The sequence below is a fragment of the Xylona heveae genome (assembly GCF_001619985.1).
Source record: "Xylona heveae TC161 unplaced genomic scaffold L228scaffold_6, whole genome shotgun sequence".
NCBI lineage: Eukaryota > Fungi > Ascomycota > Xylonomycetes > Xylonales > Xylonaceae > Xylona > Xylona heveae.
In genome coordinates this window covers 49,253-76,595 of record NW_017264198.1, presented here as the reverse complement: position 1 = coordinate 76,595, position 27,343 = coordinate 49,253, and the positions used below count along the sequence as shown (strand labels likewise).

General features: G+C 49.2%; 9 protein-coding genes across 9 annotated transcripts; 5 read left to right on the top strand and 4 right to left on the bottom strand.

Annotated features, from left to right (window-relative positions):
* Positions 1–382: 382 nt before the first annotated feature.
* On the bottom strand, positions 383–2,729 carry L228DRAFT_283172 (hypothetical protein; the record flags this gene model as incomplete). Its single annotated transcript, XM_018336086.1, has 2 exons — positions 2,299–2,729; positions 383–2,132 (listed from the first exon to the last, which is right to left on the bottom strand). The coding sequence occupies exons 1-2, from the start codon at positions 2,412–2,414 to the stop codon at positions 383–385; spliced, it is 1,866 nt and encodes a 621-aa protein (XP_018187526.1). The 5' UTR covers positions 2,415–2,729.
* Positions 2,730–2,912: 183 nt separating this feature from the next.
* L228DRAFT_247580 (Het-C-domain-containing protein) lies at positions 2,913–6,600 on the bottom strand. Its single transcript, XM_018332669.1, has 4 exons — positions 5,638–6,600; positions 5,407–5,582; positions 3,653–5,344; positions 2,913–3,600 (listed from the first exon to the last, which is right to left on the bottom strand). Exons 1-4 carry the CDS (start codon positions 6,142–6,144, stop codon positions 3,054–3,056), a joined length of 2,922 nt encoding a protein of 973 aa, XP_018187525.1. The 5' UTR covers positions 6,145–6,600; the 3' UTR covers positions 2,913–3,053.
* A 2,640-nt stretch (positions 6,601–9,240) lies between these two features.
* On the top strand, positions 9,241–10,737 carry L228DRAFT_268475 (hypothetical protein; the record flags this gene model as incomplete). Its single annotated transcript, XM_018335140.1, has 1 exon — positions 9,241–10,737. One exon carries the CDS (start codon positions 9,241–9,243, stop codon positions 10,735–10,737), a length of 1,497 nt encoding a protein of 498 aa, XP_018187524.1.
* Positions 10,738–12,716: 1,979 nt separating this feature from the next.
* On the top strand, positions 12,717–17,557 carry L228DRAFT_238996 (hypothetical protein; the record flags this gene model as incomplete). Its single annotated transcript, XM_018331101.1, has 3 exons — positions 12,717–14,699; positions 14,743–16,027; positions 16,092–17,557. 3 exons carry the CDS (start codon positions 12,717–12,719, stop codon positions 17,555–17,557), a joined length of 4,734 nt encoding a protein of 1,577 aa, XP_018187523.1.
* A 993-nt stretch (positions 17,558–18,550) lies between these two features.
* Positions 18,551–19,807, top strand: L228DRAFT_247577 (alpha/beta-hydrolase). Its single transcript, XM_018332668.1, has 3 exons — positions 18,551–18,927; positions 19,041–19,510; positions 19,589–19,807. The coding sequence occupies exons 1-3, from the start codon at positions 18,660–18,662 to the stop codon at positions 19,652–19,654; spliced, it is 804 nt and encodes a 267-aa protein (XP_018187522.1). The 5' UTR covers positions 18,551–18,659; the 3' UTR covers positions 19,655–19,807.
* Positions 19,808–20,675: 868 nt separating this feature from the next.
* Positions 20,676–22,618, top strand: L228DRAFT_220755 (putative monocarboxylate permease). Its single transcript, XM_018330250.1, has 3 exons — positions 20,676–21,680; positions 21,792–21,991; positions 22,072–22,618. Exons 1-3 carry the CDS (start codon positions 21,134–21,136, stop codon positions 22,582–22,584), a joined length of 1,260 nt encoding a protein of 419 aa, XP_018187521.1. The 5' UTR covers positions 20,676–21,133; the 3' UTR covers positions 22,585–22,618.
* Positions 22,619–22,693: 75 nt separating this feature from the next.
* L228DRAFT_261210 (hypothetical protein) lies at positions 22,694–24,357 on the bottom strand. Its single transcript, XM_018334312.1, has 2 exons — positions 23,389–24,357; positions 22,694–23,315 (listed from the first exon to the last, which is right to left on the bottom strand). The coding sequence occupies exons 1-2, from the start codon at positions 24,201–24,203 to the stop codon at positions 23,132–23,134; spliced, it is 999 nt and encodes a 332-aa protein (XP_018187520.1). The 5' UTR covers positions 24,204–24,357; the 3' UTR covers positions 22,694–23,131.
* Positions 24,358–24,710: 353 nt separating this feature from the next.
* L228DRAFT_143907 (hypothetical protein) lies at positions 24,711–25,583 on the top strand. Its single transcript, XM_018329208.1, has 2 exons — positions 24,711–25,335; positions 25,397–25,583. Exon 1 carries the CDS (start codon positions 24,803–24,805, stop codon positions 25,319–25,321), a length of 519 nt encoding a protein of 172 aa, XP_018187519.1. The 5' UTR covers positions 24,711–24,802; the 3' UTR covers positions 25,322–25,335; positions 25,397–25,583.
* A 1,066-nt stretch (positions 25,584–26,649) lies between these two features.
* Positions 26,650–27,275, bottom strand: L228DRAFT_143890 (hypothetical protein). Its single transcript, XM_018329207.1, has 4 exons — positions 27,148–27,275; positions 27,013–27,071; positions 26,862–26,948; positions 26,650–26,790 (listed from the first exon to the last, which is right to left on the bottom strand). The coding sequence occupies exons 1-4, from the start codon at positions 27,181–27,183 to the stop codon at positions 26,748–26,750; spliced, it is 225 nt and encodes a 74-aa protein (XP_018187518.1). The 5' UTR covers positions 27,184–27,275; the 3' UTR covers positions 26,650–26,747.
* Positions 27,276–27,343: the final 68 nt, after the last annotated feature.

Genomic DNA, 27,343 nt, shown 5'->3' with positions numbered 1-27,343 from the left:
TATTATATCGCCATTTTTTGCGCCTATCGTTGTGAAATATAGAAACGCCTACATCACATGCCCACGTCGTCCTGTATGGATGCCTCAACAGGGAATCGAAAAAAGAAAAGGGAGAAACCAGACTTAAAGACGACACCGTCCACCAAAGACCCTGACCAACATGTTTTAATCATAGTTGTCTCTTTTCGGTGATGGAATCTTTTCAAAAAGGGTGGACAAGCGTAGGAAATTATTTGTGATGCATCGTAGAATAATACTCCATGCTCCGATAACCTTCACCAAATGCATTGAAAAAATCATATCTCTTTGCAACGAGACCCTCATAGAAGCTCGACCTGTCTTCCCTGGATATTCCTCGAGTCAAGCCGGAGGTCAGATGAGCTCACACAAAAGCATTTGCTAATTGGACTACGATGATGGCTTTGCCGCCGCCAACGTGTGCCAGATACGCGTCCAACTCATCATCTTCATCAATCTCAAAGGAAACCTCATTGCCATTCCCATCCTTGACCATTCCCTCGATACGCACGATGGATGTCCCGGGATGCTTTGCTGTCGCCAGCTGACGCAACTCGGCCACAGAATTAGATGTAAGAGTCCCAAGCCACAGTTTGGGCGCAGAAGGCGGCATTTGCGACAGAGGACTAAGGCGGAAATAAATGGGGATGGTAGTAGGAGGCGGCGGGTACGGCGTCGCTGAGACAAAGGATGGTGTGGCAAATTGATGATGTTGCTGCTGTTGATCCATGGTAAGGGATGGATCGTTTGCAGCAAGCAGGAGCGAAGGATCAATCTGCAAGTCACCATGGTCTGGTTGCATCGGGGTCGGAGGACCCACCGCGCGGGCCACAGGCGGAGCAGCAGAGGAACCCGCAGGCACACCAGCAACAGGCGAAGTAGTCACGGTGTCAGGATGCGGCTCTGCCTCTGGAGAAGCCAAAGGTGGTAGCGCCGCTGACGCCGATGCTGATGTAGACTTTTTCCGGGATGGATCACGCTTCGTCTGGTCGTCGCGTAGACGTTTCATAACATCGCGGCAAAGTACCTCGATAGCCTTGACTTTGGTCGCATGATTGGGATCCGCATCACCGGGAGCAAGAATCTGCTTGAGAAGATCCGAGCTCTGAATCCACTGATCTTTGAGTTCCCGCCAATGTTCGTCTCCTGCCTCTAACTTGCTGGTGAAATGGTCGGCCCTCAGAGTCTCATAAAAGGCGTTGCGAATCTGTCGACTTTCTTCTGGGTTGATGTTCAACGCATTCTTGGCTTCGGCAATGGTCATTCGGCGCTCAAGAGTCCGCATTCTCTTTGTAACATCAGTACAGACGACATCCAGCGCCAAAGCCTTGGCATCGAGTTGCGTATTAGAACCCCAAAACACGGATTGTAGATGTGGACTTTCCGCGATGAGTCTGTCCTTGGCTGCTTGCCATCGTTCTGGACCCGCCAGAGTCTTCTTCACAAACCCACACTCTTCGCAAATTCTTTGAAATTGATCCCGGATCTGACGATAAAGCTCATTGTCCAAGCTGAGAAGTTGTTTGCTCTCATCGATTGTAGTTTCCGATGGAAACCTGGGAGGTCCAGGAGGATCAGCAGGAAGCCCAGCCCAGCCCCGGGTTCGGCGTCGTCGCTTTCGAGCGGCCCATCTTTCTGCGCTTTCCGCTTGCAACTTCTCAAGGCGCTCCCTCCTCTTCGCCAGGACTTCCGGGGATAGATCGGGCTCAGGAATCAATGGAACGAGCGCCGCAGCAGTGGCTTCGTCCAATGCACCGTCCTTATTGTCTTGCTGCTGGAGGAGAACCTGCTCGAGCTCCTGCATGGTGGTATCCCCATTGACTGGGGGAGGCGGCGGTGGTGGTGGCGGTGGAGCCGGGGTGACTTGAAATCGCTGCGTTTTCATGCCGTTGGGAACACGCAGGAGCCATCGATTCTTTGCGCGTACCCGCATAAGCTCACGCTCCTTAATGTCGAATCCATCCTCCTCGTTAAGGATTCGAAGCATATCCTTCTGGCTAGTATTACGTTCCCATAGCTCCTTCACACGCGCCACCAAGGGCATGTTTTTGTGCGCCGGATTCTGTTTGCTCGGAAACTCCCATCGCTTGAATTGCGTTTGAAACGCGCGTTTACTATGTATCCGGTCATCGCATTAGCTTTCTTGCCTCATGGCTAGAATACACAACTCCCATCGCGTAACGATTTTGACAACATCAACAACGGGGCGATCCGGTCGCCGCAATACAACTGGCGCGGCATGGGTTCGCGGAGATCAGGTGCAAAGGGACGCGATAGTACCTAGGAGCGAAGTTATGTTCCGTCTTCATGTATTCCATGATCTCCTCCAACGATTTCTTCTCCTCAATGTACATCCGATAACATATCTCCTCCTTGCCCTCCCAATCGTAAACCATTTTGACGACTGAATTAAGTAGCTGAACCAAGGGAAGGGTATATTAAGGCGGAGGCATACAACCGTCGTCCCTAGAGGGTGACGATTGTACGATTGTTTTGGTAGTAAATTGCACTGTTGGCGCGAGAAGGGTGGCAGTTGTGCGCGAGAGAACGAAGGAGCAATACCGGAGTTTTCGATGCACGACGTGAAGGTAAGGTCAGTCGAAGTCGTTTGGCAGTGGTGTATCTGGCCAGTAGTAGAAAGTTGTCAAGGTCAAGGTGAAGAGTCCAGTGGCGCAAAAAGCGGAAAGAGGTGCGAGAAGTGGGGGAGGAAGGGTGAAGTTGGGTGACTGTGGGTATGTGTTCATTGTACGAGTAGGCGTATTGTGGCCAATTAGCCGTAAGGGGGTTTCTACACTGTCAACCCCCGTTTCGCTACGGGAGACGACAATGCAGTCACGTGCATTCCTCAAGTTTTACTGAGGTTCCTCGTTCCCAAAGAGGGCAGTGCTTCGTGTTTCCCAGATTAAATTTTAAATTCCTTGAGCCGAAAGCTCAGTAAGGTCAGGGATCTATTTAATGATCATAATCAATATATTTCTTAGCGTTAGGAAAGCTCCAACTTGTTTCTCCAGCCAAGTGACCCTCGTGTTTCTACACTAGTACTCGTCCCCATATCGTCTGCGCTCCCCAAACTCCTCTGGCACCCCATAGCCACGGTCATCTCCATACTCCTCACCACGCTCCAATGCTTCCCGCCCAGCATATCCTCGGCCCTCAAAACCTCCTTCATCGTAGCCTCGTGAACCAAAACCTTCCCGAGCTTCAAAAGCCGGCGGTTCCTCAAAGCGTCTTTCAAAGCCACTCGGTTCCTCGAATCTTTCATATTCATTTCCATATTCACGTCTTCCGCCCCCGAATTCACCGCCATATTCCTGTCGTCCAGATCTGCTCTCGTATCCATCGTAGGCAGGGCGCTCCTGGAAACGCGGTTCCTCAGAGAATCCGCTCGGCTCCCCATAACCCACGTTCTCTTCCCCATACCTGTTGCCATGATATCTCTGACGAGACTCGTTATCTGAGTCATTATCGCTGCCGTGATGTTTCTTATGATGGTGATGGTGCTTATGTTTATGATGTGACTCCCGTCCATCGTCGCCCGAGCCATAACGTTCTTGGTCATTACCAGAATTGGATTCATAACGACTATGAATGATCAGCTTAAGCAGGGCTATACTTCAGATACAGGTAAACTTACCTGCCCTCGGCAAATGAAAAGTCCTCATCTTGCCGTCTGTCTTCTCTTCGAACCTCACTCTCCCACTGCTGTGCAGGTCTCTCATATCGCGTCTCTACTCTCTCCTCATAGCCACCACCATAGCTTGGCCGGGTGTCCACTCTTTCTTCGTAGCCATATCCGGTGTCACCTTGACGGCCAAACTGCTCGTATCTTTGATAATCCTGGCGTCGACCTCCATCGGGATAGGCAGACTGAGTATATTGCGCCTGACCATATCTTTCTTCGTCTCCAGCGTAGCTTTGTGGGTGGTGACTGGTCTGCGTGTAGCTCTGCTGGTAAGAATTGTCCTCCCCATAGCCTTCGTTCTCAAAGATTTGCGTCTTGTTTTCACGGCCTTTGAACGCTGAGCCGAGCAGGTTGGCGCCAGCAGAACCGACTAGGCCACCCACGAGACCCCCTAGGGCCCCTCCACCAACTGCATCGCCAGCAAGTTTGCCTAATCCGCCCATGGAGTTCCCATTGTGGTTCCCGTTTCCGCCACCTTCTTGACCGAGAGCCTGCTGAACCTGCCCTAGAACGCCTCCTCCACCGCCGTGGTTGGAGCCCGCGTTATTACCGAATGACATTGCATTTGGCATCCCGAGAGGTTTCCCGCAGCCATGGCCACAATCTTCGACTCCCTCTTTGTGGTTTCGGCCGGTCTGAACGCCATCTCGACTAAGCTGGTCTCTCAGTATATCCCGTTCCTCGTCATTCTTTTCGCCCCACCACTGTTGTACGACTGAGAACATGAGTTGGCGTCCATCTCGTGCTCCATCATCACCGTAGTCCCGAAGCGCCGGATGGTGAAAGACGCCATGGACAATGCGGTTCATCGTCCGCTCTACATCGATACGCTCATCATCCCAACAAGCAATCACTTGCGGGACAGCCCATTTGAGAACCTGACAGGCAACCTTACCGGCCGGCTCATTAAGAATGTTTGAAAAGTGGTCCTTGGAAAGCATCGAATGAGTCGGGTCGGTAGAATGATCGTCGTTGAAAACAATGAGCTGTTTTTCCCGGCTGCTCTGAATTACCTCAGAGGACCCGGTAGAAAGCTCGGCCTTCACCTGGTTGATGATGGGGAGTATAAAAGGGGCCAAGAGAGAAAAGACAAACATGTTGATCTGATCCTGTAGCTGTTCAATGAGATCGGGAAGGATGGGAATCTTCTCAATGAACTCGGCAATGGACTTCAGAATGTCATCATGGAATTCAAGGATAGGGTAGATTTGCTTTGAGATATTGTTGAGCTGTTTGGTCCACTCTTCCGGCTCTCGGGGCGTGATGTGCATATTCTGCATCTGCGCCGCCTGGGAATTTGCTTGGAGCTCGTTGACCTTGCCGGCCTGGTCTTTACCTCCAAAAATCCCAGACGGCAACTTGTCCAGTAGCTCTTGAAGCAGACTCGAGTTGGAGTTTTGTTGAGAATTCTGCAGAGTGCCTTCGAGTTCCTGAATTTCCGACTGGGTAGCCTTATCCGAAAATTCTCCCATGACCGAATGAAGAAAATCGACGCCGCCAAAAGTGCCTGTGACGATTGGCCAAACGGCATGTCGGGCACCGGGAATATTGAGCTGCGTACGTCGTCCCACATGCGGAAAAATGTCTCGCTCTCCCAATTCAATTAGCGCCAACTCGGTATAATTTGAATGGGCAGAATAGTCCCTGTTTCAAAAATCAGCAAATTCAAGCCCTGTGCCATTATACCATTTTCTGTCTTTCCTTACTCGAGAGTGTGATTTGCAGTGCCCAAAAGTCGAAGAGCTTCATAAAGGTCGGCATGATTCTTCGTGTGTGCATAGCGGCGACCAAAGTAGATGCTTCGGCCGTACGTCTCTCGTACAAACCCTGCAGAGGTCGTGATTCCGAGGCCTTCAGAAGCGATATAATTCTTCAAACCAGTCTGCAGACCTAAATTAGCTTGGATCAAGCTTCAATCGGAAAGCGAGAATCCTTACGCGATGGTCGACGGAGAGCTCACGCTCTTCGTCTACTGGTCCACGCAGGCGGCGATCGTACTGACGAGCATCAACATTATCGGCGTAGTCTTTTGGATTGTCAATGTGTTCTTCAGGACGATAACAACCAAGTCGTTCTGAGGTGACCTCAAATTCCTTTGTTCCATAGCCGAAGCTGAGAAAGCCCAGAACCCACAACAGGATACGGATAGCCTCAGAGCTGACCATCTTGACGGTCCCGACATCGACGGCTTGACTGTAATCTCTCATCCAGTTTCCAAAGTAGCTATGTGCTACAGCCATCTTGGTAAACTTTTTGCCTCCTGCCGCTCGCGAGAGGAGCAAGGTGAGAAGGGTATCCTCAATATCTCCATGGCGAAAGTTGTGGCCTTCTATGCGAGCTGTTGATGCGATATTCCCCGCCCCAAAAGCATTTGATGGACAAACACAGAAACAGAGAAAGAGCAAGGCCGCCCAAAAGACCAAAGACCGCGAGGAATTCGACATGGTGGTGAGGCCTGCGGAAATCTTCGTTCGACAGAAGCTCTCTTGGAATCTGACAAGAAGCTCCAGGCCGAACGGGACAAAGTTGACAAAATCTAAAGCGCGACAACAGGATGATCAGGGTACTCAAGTCGCTCCAAGAAGATGTGGGATCGCAACATTCAAGGAGAATAAAAAGCAGGAGACTTGTGAATAAAGCAGAGACTGAGGGTCTGGTGACGTTGTCAGTTGTTTTGGAACAACACGGATAGTGGGGCTCGGTGGAGCCGAGGGGCAATGCTGTAACGAGCAGCGTGCGGTTGATTTGTGTCCAACCGATGGTTGGCCTTCCCGCAGATGGGGCATCTTGGCATTTCTGGGCACAAGGCGCTTCGAATGGTGAGCGCCGCTTGAGGGCAAAATATGCGAAATTTGCGGCATGTTTTGGTATCAAATCATGCAGACGGAGAGAAGATCGTGGGATGTTTACTGCGGAGAATTATAGTCTGGGGAAATCCCCCCTCAAGGTACACATGAACCCACGTGTGGAGGAGCTCATAGCGACCAGACTATCGGCAGGGTCCCAGCTGGAGAAGGAAAGGGCGGCCCGCGTCTCTCTGTAATGAGTTAAGCAGTTTACTTAACCCAGAGTGCAAGTTTCCTATTGTAAGGAGTATCGAACTGGCAAGAGAGCGCCCTTTTCGGTTAAATTTCCGCGTGTCCAGTGTCTTGTCATCTTCAAATCAAGCCGTCTCCCGTATAGAGGTATACAGAGTACCACTGGCATATGAGAGAAACATTCCCGAAGTAACTCGGATAGTCTACAAGACCTTCAACATGCTGTAGCTCGTCGCCAATAACATGGACCCATTTCAATTTGCCATGACTTTAACAATTTATACTTAGGAGCGGGTTTGCAAAAAAACAATGTAAATAATCATTGACTAAGAAACCCCTTTTTCTTTTCCTGCAGTGGTCCCAACCAGCTCCACAGAAGAATGAAAATTTTCAATGAAATTTGACTTGGGCTTCTTAGCTTCAACATCCATCATATGCAGTTACGCAGAGAAAGGGTCTTGGGCGATGCAGAGGAGACAGTAGATCCCCGTTACGATTCTCTAACGGAGTATGTCCCTACCGTATAGTTATGACTTGCGGAGCGTGCAAATCGGGTTGTTATGAATAAGAGAACCTGCCCCAGCCAAGCTTGGAAGGTATGCTCGTAGAGACTGTACGGAGTAGAGGAGCGAAGTGGGGGTTGAAGGGGCTGTCAACGATGACGGCTAAAACGTTTCGGTTCGGAAGGTTACCACTCGGTTCAGATCGCACCCTCTTCGTCCCGTCCAGGTTACCCCGGTGATACCTGAGTGAGTTGAGCAAGTAGCATGATTGGGTGGGTCTTCCTCAAGTACCGTAGTTTTCGTGTTGCAACTGAAAAGCACGATTCCTTTCCTCTGAATGGTATATCGGGGCAGTGCTGAATCGAAGGGTGCTCCGGCCCTTTTCTTTACCCAGTACCCTACCTGATGGACAGAGCATACTTGTAAGCTCTTGAACGCTGCCATCAAGGGTGATGTACATCTTTGGTCGTTCACTGTGCGAATATAATTACCAGAGTACGGTACATTAGGTAGTATAGCTCTGGCCCGGCTAGGGGGCGTCCCTGTCGATCCCAAACCCAAACGGATGTGGAATTGCAACGCGGGTGCTGCTGTTTGAGTGAAAGATTTTCGACGGCGAGCATCTCGGTTTCCACGGGAATTTTAGGTCATTTATCGTTCCATGGGACCCTCGATCTTGCCTCGCTCATCTTTGCCGCACAGGCATCGCTTCGATTCCTCCTCCAGTCCTGGTCCCCCTCAGTGCTTTCCCCTCTTCTCGTCTCTACACTGTGCTGTACTACTGTAGTGCCCTCCCTCGCTCGTGCTCTCCAGCCGAGACTCCACCGCATCCGGCGGGTCCGTTAGGCCCCCCGAAGCCTCCCCATGTCGTTCTCCTCTTACCGAACAGTCCACTCCTCTTTCACCTCGCAACCTCAAAGACCGGCCTCCGACCAATGGAGGCAACTAAAAGGGGGATCATGAGTGAGAAGGGAGAAGGTCAGATCTTCCTATACTGGGCAAACACTCTCTCGTAAAGTTCGAGTGGGCGGCGGTTAATGAACCATTCTCGATCGGTTTGACATTTACAGTATGTCAGTGGCTTGAAAGGGTTGAGGGTTGAGGCACCCTTATCACCCAAGCGAATAATACATTTGCGCCGATAATTCCGTCCCGGACGAGCCATATGTAGCTCAAGTGCGCTATCACGCCCTCCTAATTCACTTGATCCTCTCCATCATCTTCGGATTTAAAACCATCCCGAGGAACCTTGGGGGGATACAGAGTTAAATCATCGTATTGATGGACAGTCTTTGTCCTGTGTCCATAACCTACGCCCATCAGTCTAATGAAAACATCTCCAATACAGACGATTTTGTGCATTGCGAGTACCTCCAGCAAAAGACGCAACAGGCTATCATCCCCAAATCCATGAGGGCAGCCCCCTACAACAGGGTCGGTGAAGAGCTCGTGCTATGAGGCGCATCCAAAATCGGTTAAGATAAACAGCCATTGCGCTGCCACTTCCGAGTGTCCGAAGGTGTTGTCATTCTTATTTGCGGTCTCGCAAAACCCTGGCTAAGTTGTCGGACTTGTGCCAGTCCGGCACCACCAACGAGCCTGGTCCGACGGTCGGCAGTGAGCGCTAGACCTGAGTTCGGCCGACCTATAACCCGCCTACCTCCCCACATCTCATACGGTGAGGAGAGACTGGTTAGCTATCCGTCTCTTGAAGGGTGCGGTGGGAAGTCTGTTTCTTGGAGAGGATCGTCGTCTGTTTGTGCTTCGCCTGCAGTCCTTTCAAAATAGACACAAGGTTCAGACCCTTTCTATTTGTCTGATCACCAAAACAATCTCTCATCATCCCACATTGCTCCAAACAAAAACAATACATTCGAGAGATAAAGCGTTTGTTATGATCATGGCATTCTCGCTACGAGGCTGACCCGATTTTGGTGTCTCTGAGCCTCATTGTGTTGCGCGGCGCTGAGGCTTCGTGGCGGCGCATACAACGCTGAGCATGGTGAAGACGCGTCCCGTTCGCCCTTCGCTCTCATCGCTGCGGACTGGGAGCAGTACACTTTCCCGTCACTCGATTTCTACTGACGCGGCGGCGACCTCGTCCTGCACTGAATCATTACCAACAGACACCTCGTACTCGGTCTCGACCCCGTCTGATGGATTCAACTACAAATTGGATCCGAAACCCCCTCAAGAAATGTCTCCGGCCATGTCGCACTCTCCGGCGGCCATGACGATACCAAAGGTGCGATCGTCAAGTCATGGAGCCATTTCTGCTTCGCGGTCCGCTTTCGTTCACGGAAAGTTGCACAGGCGGGGGAACTCAACCTCGTCCGTTCAGAGCCCAGACGCGACCAGTGCAAACCACCATGACATGGATTCTTTCCCCTATGCAAGTGACGATCACGATGGACCTGATCATTTCCCCAATACAACATTGAAGCCGACTTCAACCACAAAAATAAAGCCCCTCTTACGCAAACTTGCCCCTCGGGAAAGGAGCTCCCTGGACTTGTCCCGATCCGCAGCGGATAACGAAGCTCTACCAGGCTTGGGCATATACGGGTCGGATATGGGCGTGCCTACACAGTCGGCGGCGGATGTGAATTTCAGTCACGCTGTTCCGCGTGGTGGATATCATCAGCGATCAAGCAGTGGCACCTCCCAGTTCTCAAGCCAGACGGCATCGAGCGCGCGCCGTCCCAGTGGGCAATATATACACCCTATGCGCCAAACGCCCCGACCGTACACGCCTTCCCTTGGCCACTCCCATTCAACTTCTATCATGAGTAGTGAGCCACCAGAAGAGGAAGCAGATGTTATCTACGAAACGGCCGCTCCCCGGCGATCGTTGTCGATTGGTGGCAGCGCTCCTGTTCAACGACCCCCTCTTCGCGTGCAAACGAGCATGAACTCGGTGCCACGCATCGGCCATGGATCGCAAACGAGTCTCTTGAATTCCCCCTATTCCATTCGAGCCCGGACCGACACTCTCCGCTCTGTTGACACGGCTTCCCCAAGCACGCGATCATCCCTGGATCGAGGGTTTCGAATCCGTACTCGCGAACCTCTCGATCCCGCCTCTCGAGCTGCGTCCATTCGAGCTGCCAGACAGGCGTTTAGCGAGAAGGAAGAAGCCAAGGCTCGCAAGGCCGAGGAAGATGAATATAAAGCAGCATGTCGTGAACATCGCAAGCGCGAAAAACAAGAAGAAGGCGAGCGTCGCAAATCCGAATCGCGGGAGTTTCGAGCTCGACGCACCAGTAGCTCGTTGAACGAGAAAATCGATTCATTACCGGGCCGTGAATTCGCTGGTTTGACCCCTGTACAAAGTCGCGATATTCCACCTCCAACTCCAAATGTGTACGTGGATGCTGCAGGCCCGGCATCGAATATAACGACCAAACGTGCCATCAAGAGCAAATGGATGGGCTTCTGGACTTGGCTTCGGACGAGGGTGTTCAAGATCGGAAGGAAAGTCAGCCATGCTGTATAAAATGACAGCAAAATTCTTCTGCGGGCAGAAGAAAGGCCAGACAGCCTGTTTCCTCTAGGTCATGGCAAAAGCCAAGTTCTGTCAGAGCTGAGCTTGCTCTCTCTTCTCCCCAATCCCCTCATCATCTTCCTTCCTCTCCAAAGCAAGACGAAGCACTCAATCTCAAAGCTAGGCCACACTATGGCAATACCCTGGGTTGTAGTTCTGTCAATACTTTCGATCATCGTACATAGTATATAGCTTGTAACGACTGCCTGGCTCCGATACTCAGCATTCTTTGGGCTTGGCAGACTCCACCCCTTTTATCTCGCATGTGTCATTCTCATTTGTGAAGCATTCTTTTTTCTTTTTTGGCATTGTCATTGGATTTCCTAACTCATGGCGTCATCTCACATCTGATCAAGCTCTCAGGTTCTGGCTTGCAACAAATATTTGTGCATTTTCATACTGCATCTGTCTTTCTTTTGGGTTATCAAGTGTGGCCTGGCTCACAATTGGAGTTTTCTTTTGCTTTACTTATTTCTACCTATCTTTTCATTGGAAATATGATTTTTCCTTATCTTTGTGTTTACGTGTGTGTGCGTGCGCGCGTGTGTGTCAACATTCTTTCCAGCAACTTCTGCTGCGGTACTCTACGCTGTCCATAAGTTTAGAGACTGCGAAAAGGCTGTGCGTAGACCTGATTACAGTGCAGAAACTGTTTTGTTAAGGCAAGACTGTCGTGAAACTGAAACCCGGCAACATATCGGCCTTGACAAGCACCTCTTGTCTCGCTGCCTCGAAGACTTGTTCTTTCATACCTAAGTTTCAGGACTGATTGACTGTGCATGGCGATTGAAACCTGAGACCCTTGGCAAATCAACTATGCCTCCCACTTGGGATTTATCATCTGAGCGCAACAGCAGCAGTGAAGTTTTCGCTCGGTTGCTGTTGTTGCACTACTGAGGTAGGTACTTTTTTTCTACTGCTACTCTTGGCTAGGGATTTACCTACGGTAGGTAGTTGCTGCAGCCGCTCAGATGGACCAGATAGCTTAATATTCTTCGACACTGGGAAAGGGTGAAGTTTCATAGGAGAAATCTAGACCTTGAAAGACTCCGCCTCCTAAGTCTTTGGCGTTCCCCTTAATTGGTCGTCTAAATGGGACTTCATCAACGCCCAGTCCTTCTTCATACTGGAAGCAGGGGAGAGCGGCCCACGAACGAGCTCTACTGGGGTGAATCCTATTGTACTGCACGTCTTTGATTTTTGGCAGGCAGTCAAAAGGAAACTAAATTTCCGTAAAGGCCAGAAAGAGCGCTATGGTTTGCCATCCAACAGTTTTGAGTCGTAGCGCGAGACGTTATCACAACTATCCATTCCTTTTCCAGCATTGCTCACCTCGACAATAACGACAAATGAACGTGAACATAATCCCTGTTTTGCAATGAGCAATCTGCATGCAGATTCTGTCTGCTTCTCTAAAGGATATCCAAATCTGCTAAGCAGCGCAAGAAACTAGTTACTCTCCCGGCTGATCTTCCCTAAAATGGACCCGTGCACTAATGGTCTGAATATTGTTATACTCTCCCTCAAAATGCTCCACCCCGCACCCTGTTGTTTCCGTCATGGCTACCCAACTATCTCCATATCCCGACGGCATTGACCAATTCAAAATTTCAGTGGAAGGAAAGTGACAGAAATCGCTCTACTGACAGTTGTGGGTGACTCTGGTTGAGGCGTAAAAAAAAGGCCGATTGACTCAATCCTAGTCGATTTGCCGTCGATCAATCAGAATCTCCATCATCTTCCATCGATCTCTCCGTCTCTCGGCTGCTCCCTTGACTCCCATCTTAGACCATGTGGGAGCGCCACATCCGTCGTCTCTCGCCATTTACTACTGTCGCCAAACTGACAAACTTGGTTGAATCCCTTTACCTGTCATTCATCCTGCGTTTCATCAGGACGAGGCGTGCCGAGGCTGTGGCGCTTCTACGTTCATGAATAACCCCAGATCCATCTTCACCGTTCCACGAGACTCCAATCGTGGCCAAAACCACTCTCCCTCGCGTCCAGATCAGAGTCAGAAGCGTCATACACCCGCGACACCCAGCCAAGCAGCTGCTTATTCAACTCCTCAACCCTTTCGCCCGCCAAACTCCTCTGCAGATCGTGGATACAGCCCCCGCCCGTTCTACCATCCTTCTGTTACGCCGTCGGAACCAACTCCAGGGCATACCCACCGCCATCCTACTCACCAGAACCTCTCGCAGTCGACATCATGGTCGTGGTCCACCTCGAATACACGCCCTAAGGCGGAATCTACTGAGCCGTCTTCCTCATCTTCGTCTCTGAGCGGAGCGCCTCTGTCCCCAAAGTCCTCCGTGCCGACCATTGCGGGTAGAAAGAGGAAGGCCTCCCTGCCACTTGAGGCACAGAACCTCGACTCGACCAAGAGTGCGGATCACGGCTTACACCGACGAAGAAAACGGCAGTGGCTGAGGTCTCGTCACTCGCTCGATTCAGCCTTGTTCAACCGCGGCGCTGTCAACACCAACCCAGGCCCCCCGTCGCCGCTCTTCTTCTCGCGCAAGTCCCGAGCAAGGCCGCCGCTGCCACCCCGATTCTCAACCGAGGAAGCTGGAGCCAAGATGCTGAGCAAAGCGCGTGGCGAAGATACCACCGTGAAGACGGTTACGCTCGCGCGTGGCAGCTTCGCTGGTGGGAGCCCACCTCGGGCAACTAGCACGCCTGGCAGTCGTGCCTCATTCAACCGCATCAACTTGCCTCGAAGTATCACTCCCGACCTTGGCGAACACGCTCCGGGCCTGCAGCTCCTCGCTCAGGTTGGTTTGGCTGAATTTCTGGAGCATGACGATCGAGCATGCTTTGTCATTGACCTTGCAAATGCTACCAACTACGGCCCTGGTCCTCTACATATTCTGTTCGCAAATTCAGCCTTGCGCGCATCTGGCCGACTTTTGAGGTCCATTGCTGGTGAAGGCATAACGCCCATGTCGCCTGGGCCCGGACCCCCTTCATCATCGACGTCGTCGTCTTCTTCCGTCTTCTCCGAGTTCAAAGCCTGGGCCACCGCCTTGGTCACAGAATCAAAGTCTGTCGATGCGAACCTGCCTCCATTTACTCACGCAGGCGTCACATGGACCAGTTTGACAATGAGGAAGAGGTTTCGCATAATTAAGGCCCAGGTAGTTCCGCCGGCTGGAACTCTCCCCTCTGAGGGTTCTTCTGCGGACTATTCAAATCCACCCCTCACGGAGACTTCAATCGTTTCTGCAACTTTATCGGTCGATGGTCGCCGAAATGACATGGAGGTGGAGACCAAGGATCCAGAGGAGCCGCAGGATTACTTTTCCGGTGTGCCCTTGGCAACCATAGGTACCGTACATGGAGCAGTGAATTCCGAGGACCCCCCGCTCTCGACCATTGAGTCTCCTGGAATTTCCCATAGCACGCGTAAGGAAGGGTTGGGGCTTCCCGAGCCTTCGCCTGGCAATCTTCAGGACACTGAGATCTTCATGTTTGAGCAAGGTTCCCCGGCTCCAGCAAGTCTTCCTCTACCTAGTGCGAGCACCGTGCTGTCCGAAGCACTTGTCAGTCCGCGATCTGCCTTAGACCGGGGATTTTTTGACTGGACACGACTTGCGAATTCTCCCGATCTACCTTCGCACATACAGTTTGCCCGGAGTGTTGATTGGGCGTCGACTAGTTTAGGGCCTATGGAGACGTGGCCGGCTGATTTGCGGCAGATGTGCAACCTAATCATGGCAAGTCCACATCCAGCCGCATTGTATTGGGGCGAAGATATGGTCACACTGTATAACGAAGCATACATTCTCTTGGCCGGCCAAAAACACCCGAGGATCATGGGCCAGGCATACCGAAAGGCATGGGGTGAGATCTGGGACGAGATTGCCGACGTCATCGAGAGCGCCAGACTGACCGGTCAGGCGACGATGAAGGTAAGAATTCAATCCTGCTTTGGCAACCAAAATCGATGGCAAGTTACTCGGGGCTAATATTTGTGACGGAAAGGATGATGATTGCTTGTTCATCAATCGAGGAAGTGGTGAGCTAGAAGAGTCTTACTTTTCATGGTCCATCATTCCATTGGTGGGGGAGGATGGGTCAGTTGTTGGATTGTACAACCCGGCCTTTGAAAAAACGCGAAGAAAAATCGCAGAGCGACGAATGTTGACTCTGCGCGAGGTGGGAGAGCGGACAGCGGTTGCTCGAGAGGTGAAGGACTTTTGGGCGCAAGTTCTGAAGGGCTTAGAGTATAATGACTACGACACGCCTTTTGCGCTCCTCTATTCGGTCGAGGATGAGTCTGACAGCGATGGGTCATCGACACATTCCAGCAGCGTACGGAGTAACAAGCAGTGTATTCTAGAAGGGACATTGGGCGTGCCTGAAAAGCATCCTGCTGCCAAGTCTCAATTGGACCTTCGTACGTCGACCGAAGGGTTTGCCCCCGCATTCCGAGATGCGATCAAAAGCGATGGGCCCATTTTGCTGGAAATCGAAAAAGGCACTCTCGCCCAAGCTCTCATGGAAGGCATCCAATGGCGGGGTTTCGGTGACCCATGCAAGGCTGCCGTAGTGTGTCCTATTCATCCTACGACTGGCGACTCGGTCTTAGGCTTCCTTGTTATTGGAGTAAATCCTCGTCGGCCTTATGATGAAGATTACAATCTGTATCTCCAATTGCTGAGTCGGCAACTTGCTACTTCCATGGCATCCGTTGTCCTATTTGAGGAAGAAATACGGCGAGGAGAAAAGGCTGCAAGACTGGCAGCGCTCGATCGAATTGAGCTCTCCCAGCAGTTGGCTGCACGGACGAAAGAGGCCGTTGAAAGCGAGACCAAGTTTACAAGGATGGCCGAGTTTGCCCCAGTTGGTATGCTCATCGCCAACTCTGAAGGGCATATCACCTACTGCAATGACATGTGGTATGAAATTTCTCGCCACCCTCGAACAGAGTTTGGTGCCGATACCTGGATCGATTCTGTTGTTCCAGATGACAAAGAATTAGCTAGGGATTTGTGGAGGCGCCTTGTGATCGATAAAATTCCATCCTCTGCCGAATTTCGCTTTCAGACGCCTTGGCAAGACAAGGATGGCAATGTGGCGGCAACTTGGGTCTTGTTCAGTGCATATCCGGAGAAGTATGAGGATGGCAGCTTAAAGAGCATTTTCGGGTGCATAACCAACATTAGCCAACAGAAGTGGGCGGAGGACTTTCAGAAAAAGAGAAGAGAGGAAGCCTTGGAACTCAAGCGACAGCAGGGTAAGTCTCTTCGATGTCTCGAGCGCACGTCCTGGTTGCAATCAATCACTAATTGATAATTTAGAAAATTTCATCGATATCACAAGTCATGAGATGCGCAATCCTTTGAGTGCAATTCTTCAGTGCGCCGACGAGGTTGTGTCTTCCCTGGACGAATATCGAGCGAATGCCAGTCAGGAAACAGAAGAACATGCAGAGCTGATCGAGGGCAGCATCGACGCTGCGCAGACTATCATGCTCTGCGCGCAACATCAAAAACGAATTGTCGATGATGTTTTGACACTCTCTAAACTTGATTCTGCCCTTCTCGTGGTCACACCTGTGGATGTCCAACCGATTGCGGTCATGGAGAGGGCTCTCAAAATGTTCGAAGGAGAGTTGCAAACCGCCGATATAGAGCTGTCTTTCCGCATTGACGATTCTTACCATGCATTAGGCGTGGACTGGGTCCGACTTGATCCGTCGCGCCTTTTGCAGGTCCTGATCAACCTCACAACGAATGCAATAAAATTCACGACCAATCAAAGCAAACGTGTCATCACTGTCGTTCTCGGAGCGTCAAAAGAGCGACCGTCAAACAAGGTTAGAGACGATGTCTCTTATTTCCCTTCTCGGGCGAAGCGAGTACAAGTCTGTGAAGGACCTGACTGGGGTGATGGCGAAAAAGTGTTTATTCATTTTGCAGTCAACGATACAGGACGTGGGCTTAGCGAAAACGAAAAGAAGCTGCTCTTTCTCCGATTTTCTCAGGCCAGTCCAAGGACTCATGTGCAATATGGCGGCTCGGGTCTAGGTCTCTTCATCTCTCGTGAACTTACGGAGCTCCAAGGCGGCGAGATTGGCGTCTCGTCAGAATGCGGCAAAGGTAGCACGTTTGCATTCTACATTATGGCCAGTCGAACGGGTCCGCCGGAGAACCCAGTGGATCTCCTCCCCGCCCTGCCCAAGAAACTCTCAGGAGGTAAACTCAAGTCATCTCCGCGCTTGAAACCAGCCAAATCGATGGGCCCAGCTGTGCCGATCAGCCCAGTCAAGTCGGACAAGCCAGCGGGCAGAGAGGAACTCAAGGTTTTGATTGTGGAGGACAATTTGGTCAATCAACGAGTCCTTCAGAAACAGCTTCGCAACATTGGATGCGTCGTGCACGTGGCAAATCATGGCGGAGAGGCCCTTGAGCGGCTGAAGCAGTCGAAATATTGGCGAGGACGCGAGAGCGATGGTACGGATTTGACCGTAATCCTTATGGACCTGGAAATGCCTGTCATGGATGGTCTTACTTGCGCCAAGAGGATCCGTGAGCTTCAATCAAACGGCTCTATTACCAAACATGTCCCCATCATTGCCGTGACTGCCAATACTCGTCTCGAGCAGATTGACACGGCCCTTGCTGCCGGTATGGACGCAGTCGTATCTAAACCATTTCGCATTCCTGAACTTATTCCCAAGATCGAGGAGCTCTCGGCCAAATTCAAGCCAACTGCTCAGACTTCTTCGACGGCTTTTACTACTATACCAGAGGCCTCAATGTAACGTGTCTCGTCCGCTACACGTCCATCTTCAATCTCCTTTAGCCATTGCCTGGGTACCAATTCCCGTCTTTATCGGCTGGATTTTCCCTAATGGAGTTATTATAATATTGGAACCGGCGTTCACTGGATTTCCATTTTAACCTTACGAACATGATACCGATTTTTACAGGCAAGCGTTCCTGGGAAAGAGGAGAATGGGATCATGATACACTTTACATATCATATATTTCCAAACCGGACCCTTTTTTTTTTTTTTTTTTCAACCCCGACTTGTCGGTCACATGAAAATTGTTCCGAATTTGTTGAATGTCTTTTTCCTCTACAATTTTGCCCCCTTCATTCTTAGACGGCGGCTATTTCGTAGATATCCTTTTTAGTTGAACGGACCAACTTTTCCCTTCCAACTTTGGCTTGACATTCTATTCTTCTTCGCCAAACTTTGAGCACAGTTATCTGTCGGGTTACTATTTTGCACTATACGGGTCAAGGCCAGGATTTGCAGTGTGGATTAGTGTTATGTTTGCGAATGTTTCTGTGTATCGCTGGGTTCGCAATGTGCATCGCTGAGTCAATGACGAGGTGGACGACAGGAACGAAGTTAAGGTTCAGTTTGTAGATAGAAGTACATACACCTTTTCTAAGGGAAATGATAGCACATATATTCTCGGTCTGTCAAGTGAGCGTAGACTGCGGAGAGTGAGATCTAAGTCTCTATCGAATTTTACGTTGAATTCGTGCCTTTTTCTAACGTCGACGAGATGCATAGAATTTACTAATTTCTATAAGACAAAATGTTCACTTAGACTGAGAGGACGGATGAGAAAACCAAACTAATATTTGTTCACTCAGAGCCTCTTACACTGGCATGTTCTTACAAAGACCTCGACGTCATTGGTATACATGGAGGTAATACTTTACTCAGTGTCGGCCCAGCCCAAATCAAGGCAACAAAGGACTGAGAGGGCCAAAATTTCCACACTACATGGCTATCCTAAGTAATTTTTCATTCTCGTTTTCTTTCGAAATGAGCATGATCAACTCGCGATTCAAATTTTGCTAAGTTTCGTATTTAGTCTGCGAAGAGGACGTGTTCGACATCCATTATGGATTTCCAAGCGAACGTGTACGGTAATCCTTCACTGATCCAGGCCTCGAAGAATTTCAGTTCGCTGCCTCTTTACCTCATCCACGATGGCGGAGGGACGATTTATGCTTATCATTTGCTGCCGGATCTGGGACGAACCCTCTATGGGATCCACAATCCAAAGTTCGAAAGTGGGAACCAATGGAAAGGTGGTCTACTAGAGATGGCACAAACGTACGCGCGGGACATTGAGAAGACCAAGCCGCAGAATGGAATTATTCTTGGAGGTCAGTGCCATATGACAGAGAAAAAAAAAAGGCCTGAGAGAAATTATCCATCTCGAAGGACTCGTCAGAGCTCATGAAACAGATTGGGCTAAATCTCTTTCGTTGTTTTCCAGGCTGGTCTCTCGGAGGCATTCTAGCGATTGAAGTTGCTCGGAAACTTGCCGGCCGGGTCGCCGTTGCAGGCGTCATCATGATCGACTCGCCTTGCCCCAATATCATGGCGCCAGCGCAGGAACCCAAAGTTCCATTCCAAAGAAGCTGTCCGCCGAGGCTTAGAGAACGGGTTCAGAAATGCATCGGTGACTCGTTGAGAATGGTACAGAGGCACACTGCCCCGACCAAGCGAGCCGACTGGTCTGTGGCGCCCGGTCTTAGTGGTCCTGCTGGGCATGGAAATAGCGAAGAACCACCTCGTCTTCCATATATTGTGTTGCTTCGCGCGATAGGGAAATTACCCGAGGAGATCAACAAGACTGATACTGGAAGAGAGCTTCCTCTCCTTGGATGGGAGACTGGCGAGCTTGAATTGATCAAAAAAGTACTCGACGTTCCCGGCCATCATTTCAACATGTTTGAGGACCATGTAAGAAGCCTCTCCGTCTTTCATTCTGTCTATCTTAACAGGTGTCATCCTGAGCTAATGATATTTTGCCTCATCTAGCCTGATAAATTGGCAGCTCAGTTGAAGGAGGCTTGTGCGATCATAGAGACCAACCATAGTTCTTAAAAATTGCTGCTCTTCATCATAGCTTGCAGACTTCAAGGGCCGAGGAGGTATTTTACACCATTTGGTGACCAGGTAAATTCCAGTGCAGTTTTCAATCTAGAAATTTCACCATTATTTATTATTTTAGAGTGAAATATCCATTTTTAGACCATCTAGACAATATTCAGTTTTTTAATTCCATTTCACAAAATTTTTAATTTCCTTCAAAAAAAGTTCCGCCGGTAAAATGTCAAATTCTTCCGTCTATTGAGATAGACTCCTGAATATTGGAACATTTTTTTGATCTTGATCCTTTTTAGCATCTTCTGTAATATCTAAATAGATAGCCAGGCTCAAATAATATGCAGCGCCTGCGCCTATAAAGTCACAGTCAAAAGTAGGTAAAGGCTCAACTAACTTACAGTGCTAGAAGTAGAATAACCGACAGCCAAGGAGCGCTAAAATCAGGGTCCCTTAACCGAGAAATAGTTGACTTGTTCGCGGCAGATAAACAGCCTCCATACGACGATCCCCGTTTCAAAAGTAAAGACAGCGCAGATTAATGCTTTTCTGATACGGAATGAAGACATGATATTGAAATTAGAGGGTCGCCTTGTACTGTAATTTTCATGTGAATTCATATTCGAATCAAAGATACTGACATGAAGCTCGTGCTTATCATTTCTCAAGGCTCCTTGACTATCAACCCACCGGGATGGTGCAGTGGGTTTTTCCGGTCTTTCCGACCAACCCCAGATAATCGAGGGCGTCATTCTACAACGACTTGCCCACTAATGCACTCGCTCCAATGGTTCATTGGCCGATCTATTGCTTACGCACAACCAAGAAAAAGAAAGCCTGCCGTCGAGGAGGGGAACGCATGGATTCACACAACCAGCTCCCCACTTTCCGCAATCGCACCACTTAATTCGCCGGTTTTGCCGCAGTCTGCTTCAGAACCCTTGGGCAAATGACGCCCTCGCTCATGGAAAACTTTCCCTAGCCAGGCAGCTCATAACTTTCAACCGCCGGGGAACGATAATGTATCCGGCTCACTCCTATATAAAATGTCGCTAATGACGCCCTCGATGACGCCCTCGGACGGCACCCCGCTGCTTTCCTTGGTGCACAGGCATGGATGTTCGTTTTGTTGGTTTTGCAATCGCTCTTTCTTCGTTGAATGAAACTATAGTCTCAAGGCATTGGACCATCGAGCAAACATGCACCGACAAAATTTGCTTTGTAATTCCCACAGATCCACATGTCACCGGGCCGGGCAGAAATCTGCAAAATTTATCAGTCAATCAGCTTTAATAGAGTCACAATGGCGGTGGCCAGAGGCAGAAGATATGCATTATTTAAACCATTGAGTCCGCTCATGGTTTGGGAAAGTCTTGATATTCTTCTTTGCAAGTCAACTCGAATAGATCCGATTTTATATCTCAATCAGGAGACCAGCACTTCTCCCATACGCCCAACAGAAAATTCCATTATTTTGATATGAAGTCTGAACGCGCAAATCCCACCTCAGATACTGAGAGCCAGCCATTGAGCCCTGAGCCACCTCCAGATGGAGGCCTGACAGCATGGTTACAAGTCTTCGCGGGTCATTTAATCAATGCCGTGACCTGGGGATATGCAACCGGGTTCGGTGTCTTCCAAACGCATTACGAGCAGACGCTGGGACATTCTCCATCGGATATCTCTTGGATTGGTGGCGTGCAGGTCTTTCTGCTCTTTTTCATTTCAACATTCTCTGGACGAGCCACAGATGCCGGCCTTGCTCGACATAGCATCTTTTCAGGTTCGGTTCTTCTGGTCGTGGGCACACTTACCACGAGCTTTGCGACAAAATACTGGCAGGTCTTCCTTGCACAGGGAATATGTGTGGGAATCGGCCTTGGCCTTTTGTGGCTGCCTAGCGTAACGCTGATAGCAACATATTTTGTTCGTTGGCGCGCCGTGGCAGTGACATTATCCGCTGCAGGAACAGGAACGGGAAGTATCATCTTTCCGATTATGGTGCAATATTTGACTCCAAAAATTGGTACGCCTCACCTTGGCCCCGGATTCGGGTATTCAAAGCCCTGCATTCACGAGAACATCTTGAAGAAGTTCAATAGAAGACTCAGGGGCTGACGAATAAATACTTTTCCAGGATTCGGGTGGTCTGTCCGATGCATGGCATTGGTTGTCCTTGTCTTTGCCATCATTTTTAACCTGCTCTTCAAGACCCGCCTGCCGCCGCGACAGTCTGGGCCATTTGTAGAGCTGAGTGCTTTCAAAGAGGCACCATACTCATTATATTGCATTGGAGTACTTTTACTCTACTGGGTTGTCTATTTTGCATTCTTCTACGTACGTTTGCCTCACTTCACCCGCAGATTGCAGTCATGAGTTTCAAGTCTTACTGACGTTCTTATCCGGGGGATTTGTAGGTCCAACCCTATGCGCAGGGCAGATTTGGCTTCAGTGATCGCAAGTCTGTCGATCTGATTGTGATTATGAACGCCGTGGGGATGCCAGTGCGGCCTCTATTAGGCTATGTATCCGATCGATGGGTCGGGCCTCTGAACACGCTCATCCCATGTACCGCGCTCTCTGGTATATGTCTCTACTGCTGGCTAGCTGTATCGACACCTGGCGAGCTGTACGGGTTCGTTATTGCCTATGGTGTCTTTTCTGCCGCGGCCATGAGCTTGTTTGCCGCAACTGTGCCGTCCTTGACGGATGATTTGAGCAAGATTGGTACCCGTGTCGGTATGATTGTTTCGATTATGAGTTTCGGACCGTTGACGGGCCCGTCCGTTGGTGGTGCTATCATTCAAAGTCAAGGAGACAAGTATGTAGGTGCATTTGTGTGGGGAGGAACCGTCGTCATAGCAGCGGCTTTGTTCTTGGCAGCTGCGCGTATTGCTAAGACTGGCTTTATACTCAAAACAAAGATCTAGAGAGAAAGTCTAACGAATTTATTTTTCCACTGTCAAACCAAAGTAGACTATGATTTTTATCGGGTGCTATATATTTCTGTAGAGAAATCTTCTCAAGTTGAGAATTGTTGGGATGGAGAAGTGGTACATCGGCCGAGCGAGAGTGAAATACGTGATGAGATTTTTTGATTATTAAAAAAAAGAAAAGAAAAAAGAAAAGGAAAAAAAAAGAAAAAAACTTGATGAGAAAGAGAGACGATGAAACTGATATAGATACTTTGTTCGAGCTCTGGCGGGAAAGGCAGCTCGTCATCCCCATGATAAGAAGAAGCCAACACACAGCAAAATGGCGATAGAGCGAAAGGCTTTCTCAATCCTTGGACAGATCAGAGATGAATGTTTGGGTATAGATGTAGCTGACTGGCATATGTATTTGTTCGGCTGGAGGAGCTGTTTGTTTACCTCATGATTTCAATCCAGCATCTGTGCTGGAAAACACAAAGGTTCGATGTTAACTACCTTAGACACCTCATGTGTCACTAAGAGTACCCAGGTATCAGATGTGTCGTTAGGCTAGAGGCCCCTTCATGCCATTTGTGTTGCACGGGTCTTCTGGTCTCTTGGCGTCACCATATAACGTTGATTCAAAACTGATACGAGGGGTTTCTGGCCGGCTTTCTTTGCTTGGGTTGAGCTTTTCCTCTTCAATTGACGCCATCCACGCAGCGAAATCAAATGGAGGCCTTTCGTCACTGGTATAATCAGTCAGGCTAGGTCAAGATAACCAGGAAAAGAGTTCACAAGCAAGAGTAGTGGCAGTCTCACAATGACCAACGCAGATTTGCAGCACGGACGCAGCGAATGAGCTTGACAAGTCGGTTTTCTTCGTCCGTCAGGCATAGTAGCTTTTCGATCTCTTGCATAACTGGCTTTTCGTAGGAAGCGTCGTAGGGAAGTACGCATGGAATCATTGCGACTTCGAAGAAACGGGGATAAAAGCCAGCATATCCCCAGTCGACGAGGCAAAGAGAGACTCCGTCGTCTTCAAGGATCATGCTTCTTCGGTAGAAGTCCAAATGGCATAGAACCAGAGGATACGGGGCCAAGTCGATGGAGTCATTGCGCAATGCTAGGCGTTTGTTCATATATGTATTCATGTCCTCGACTGAGTTGAACACGGTCTTCGCGCCGTCATCCCCATAGAGATATCCGTCTGGTTCTCCGCCACCGACGGGACCTGGTGGCATATTGCCTCCTCTGATCTGGCCCAGATGTTCGGCGATCTTTGCAATGCGTGGAAAAAGATCTTTGCGTGCTTCCAGATCGACCTCTTTCAGGTTCTGACCGGATATATATTCCATGAATAGATATCCTTTGGGATATAGTGAGTCTCTCGCTTCAATGAAGCGGTAGACACGCGGGACATGGACCACACTTGGGTCAACTGTCCTGTACGCAAAGTCTTGAGTAGCTGCCTCTGAAATCCTCACTAAGCCACCATATTTGACCATTACATGTTCGGAAATCTTGACGACTTGAGTTCTTCCTTCTTGCCCTCCGACAATGGCTCCATTCCTCTCGGCCTCGTGAACAAGGTTGACGAGCCATTCACTGTCGGCGGTTGCAACATCCCAGGTCATGGTGAAGCTGCCTATTCTAATTGTGCTGATTATTAGACTGATGAAGATCACAGGTTCAACAGTGCGTGAATAAATAGTAATTGGAAGTGATATGTTGTCCTTTTCTTTACAGCGTCCAAAAGTGAACAAATTCTTCACCTTTACTTGAGCATTCAAGAGAGGGCTGAAGTATATATGCACGTTGTGCCGCAGTTATGCTGGGGTTTCAATCTATTTATAAAACCAACCCCCCACCAGGTCACGCCCCAATATTACACACTGGTCTCTCTGGATAAAAATATTTTTCCCTCTATAAATTTTACAAAGAAAACCGAAACAATTTAAATACTCTTCGCTGCTCCAGCCTCCATGCGAGAGAGTCAGAAGAGGAATAACTGGAAATACCAAAGGCCACCGACTCCAAAGGAGACTCCATTTTGCCTTCTCTCCTCCTTCTATATTATCACAGATTGCTACTTCCAACTTCGGATTTTGAAATACCTCCTTCTTGGAACCAACGTTTGCAAGCAATATATCAACTTCAGAATGATTCATCCTCCGGTTCAACTTCTTCATACTTTTATTTTGCCACATATATTGGAACCGAACAATCATTGAAGATGCAGTCATTCTACTCCTCCCTGACTGAAGAGCAAAATGCGCTCAGAGTCGAAGCCGTGCGGGTGACGGTCCTCAGCGTGGGCTACGTCTTCGACTCCGATACTCGAAGTGGGAATCTCGCATCAATATATTTATTGACATCGGACGGCAACTCCGTTCGATTAAACATGACCAAGGCTAACATCACCCATACAATGGGCACACTGGAAGTAAAGCATTGCATCTATAGAGATGCATACAGCTCATTAGCCAATTACAATTTAGAAGTTCGAGATAACTTGACGGTAGGGAACGTTCTCGACCTCCTTCTGGAGCTTGGGAGGGACAAGTACAGACTGTCCGCAAGCCGCCTGGGTTGTCGTTTTTGGGTGACAACAATAATCGACGACCTCGAAAATTATGGTCATATGTCACCCACCAACGCTGGGAACTCTGCGTTGGTGGGAAGAGCCCTGCAGTACAATTACACGGGGAGAGCATCGCCCGAGTTCGAACCGATGGTGCCAGTATTGTTTTGACGCTGTTCACCCAGGTAAGAAATCCAGTAGCTCCCCTTTACCGGTTCGATGAGGCAACATTTTGATATCTAATAGAATTTCAGTCATTTCTGGTCCGAAATAAATTCCGCTGACCACGGCACCAGAGGCTATCCTACTCTGTTGCTCGAACGCTTTAGACCTGGAGGGTTTTCTTCCAGCATCTTCTTTGGCTTCTCCAATCTTTTTTGTTCTGTTAAGAGTCGCAAATATGTCTCCAAGCAAAAGCTTCGCAAAGAAAAGTTGTATATCATGCCCGGTCTCAGGTCCAAGAGATAGGAGATCGGATGGTTTGGCTGGATATCAGATGAGAGCCTAAGAAGAGTGTTACGAGTTAGAAAATAGCATACGGGAGCATCAGAAGCTGATATGGAGGGTTTTTGGTGACTGGATTACTTCTCCTGTTATCAGCCATACTGCAATGTCCGATCCCTTCTGCTCTCTTCTACTCCGTAGAACGCAAATATACCATGATCGCAGTGCCTCTAGGCAAGCAATGTATTTCTGGCATGCCAATTACATGTATTAACTTGGAGAAAACTGGCAATTAAAATTGAAAATGAAATCAGTTTTATTATCATGGTTCTTATTGGACGTTAATTGTGCAATGTTGATTCTTGTAGCCCCTATCCTAAATAACATGGTCACAATTCATAGTATACTGCACCATTTGCCTAAAGAATTAGCCGGTGTAATGCATTACCTATTTGCTACCCATCTCGTATAAAGCTCTTATATAGAGCTCAGCGGGAGACAAAACTCCTCGGCACACCAGGCCACTGTTCCAGCTCCCGCGACTGGGGTTCGAACTATACGCCCGTAGCGACTTCCCATGATGATATTAGGTCGAGTAAACTATAAATGCCGTTTTGTGAATTACGAAGCCAATTCCTGCGTCGCGTCGATTGTGCAGTTAAAGCCGTCTGATATTCTTCTGAGCTTTGAGATCCTGATCGAGATTCGGACAGCCATGATCCGCAAAGCAAATGTCAGGTGGAAGCGTTTGGATATTATCGCGGATATCTGCCATACGACACTGATGGAGCGTACTTGGGAATACCGAACAGCACCAGGCATTAAAGGTAGGCTTCTCGGTGTCGAAGAACATTCATCTCTTAAAGAAATTCCGGTCTTTGCCATTGTCGGCGGCTCGAGTCGAGATAAGTACTACCAAAGAGGAAAGAAAAGAGGCTTTCAGGTTTGTTCAAAGTAAACTGCCGACTGCTGCGCGCAATACATCGTCGTATGTCCAAGAGAAAGTATAGTTTGGTGAAATTGCATCGATGCTTGATTATTCTATCAGATACTCGATGGTAAAACTTTTTCCCCGTGAAAACGCAAGAGACCCATATGATGCCACCACCAAACGCCGTAACTCTGCAAGATTCCGTATTTTTGCATCCAATTTTTACATCTGGTTCTTGGCCCGCTCCCGCTCCGCAGGGTTGTATCTAATGCGCAAATGTAATCAGCGACTGCTGCTTTTGAGACTGTAGTACCAGTGAAGCCATTTGAGCCATACCTGAGGAGCTTCTCAATCAAATCGACGTGGGTCATGAGCATTCGTCTACAGCAATACCGTCTGCATCCAAGCTGGTCCATGGCATCGCTATCGAGGAACGTGAAGTCAGCGCCAACGTAATTGCAACGCGTTATCGGTGAAATATTCCTACCCATCATTCTCGCCAGCATCAAGCAATCTCAGATAACGCTCCCAGAGGTCACCAATGACCTGCGATATCATCAAGTTAGCATTGAAGTTTGCGAATCGCAAGTCCGCAGACCGATAGCGATCAGATAGAACTTACCTTTCCGCAAGAGAAACAGCGAACGGGAATGATCATTCTGAACAGCGCAGAGAGAAGGAGATTCTGATGTCAAGGAAGTGGGTAAGGTAAAGGTAAAGACTCTCTACTAATGAACTTTGTGATATATTTGTTTGAGATGCTTTGAAACTCGCAAAGGCGGACGGCGAAGAAAAGTTCCGACGGAACTTGCCGACCA

Bases quoted from the DNA above. Each gene is read 5' to 3' on its own strand.
- L228DRAFT_247580 (XM_018332669.1), bottom strand. From the start codon at position 6,144: ATGTCGAATTCCTCGCGGTCTTTGGTCTTTTGGGCGGCCTTGCTCTTT. The intron at 5,583-5,637 runs GTAAGGATTCTC...TTAGGTCTGCAG, and splicing joins AGCTCTCCGTCGACCATCGC to ACTGGTTTGAAGAATTATAT. The intron at 3,601-3,652 runs GTAAGTTTACCT...GATCATTCATAG, and splicing joins TTTTCATTTGCCGAGGGCAG to TCGTTATGAATCCAATTCTG.
- L228DRAFT_247577 (XM_018332668.1), top strand. From the start codon at position 18,660: ATGGATTTCCAAGCGAACGTGTACGGTAATCCTTCACTGATCCAGGCC. The intron at 18,928-19,040 runs GTCAGTGCCATA...GTTGTTTTCCAG, and splicing joins GAATGGAATTATTCTTGGAG to GCTGGTCTCTCGGAGGCATT. The intron at 19,511-19,588 runs GTAAGAAGCCTC...TGCCTCATCTAG, and splicing joins TCAACATGTTTGAGGACCAT to CCTGATAAATTGGCAGCTCA.
- L228DRAFT_220755 (XM_018330250.1), top strand. From the start codon at position 21,134: ATGAAGTCTGAACGCGCAAATCCCACCTCAGATACTGAGAGCCAGCCA. The intron at 21,681-21,791 runs GTACGCCTCACC...ATACTTTTCCAG, and splicing joins ATATTTGACTCCAAAAATTG to GATTCGGGTGGTCTGTCCGA. The intron at 21,992-22,071 runs GTACGTTTGCCT...GGGGATTTGTAG, and splicing joins TCTATTTTGCATTCTTCTAC to GTCCAACCCTATGCGCAGGG.
- L228DRAFT_261210 (XM_018334312.1), bottom strand. From the start codon at position 24,203: ATGACCTGGGATGTTGCAACCGCCGACAGTGAATGGCTCGTCAACCTT. The intron at 23,316-23,388 runs GTGAGACTGCCA...TGATTATACCAG, and splicing joins GCAAATCTGCGTTGGTCATT to TGACGAAAGGCCTCCATTTG.
- L228DRAFT_143907 (XM_018329208.1), top strand. From the start codon at position 24,803: ATGCAGTCATTCTACTCCTCCCTGACTGAAGAGCAAAATGCGCTCAGA.
- L228DRAFT_143890 (XM_018329207.1), bottom strand. From the start codon at position 27,183: ATGATCATTCCCGTTCGCTGTTTCTCTTGCGGAAAG. The intron at 26,949-27,012 runs GTAGGAATATTT...GTTCCTCGATAG, and splicing joins GATGCTGGCGAGAATGATGG to CGATGCCATGGACCAGCTTG. The intron at 26,791-26,861 runs GTATGGCTCAAA...TTTGCGCATTAG, and splicing joins TTGATTGAGAAGCTCCTCAG to ATACAACCCTGCGGAGCGGG.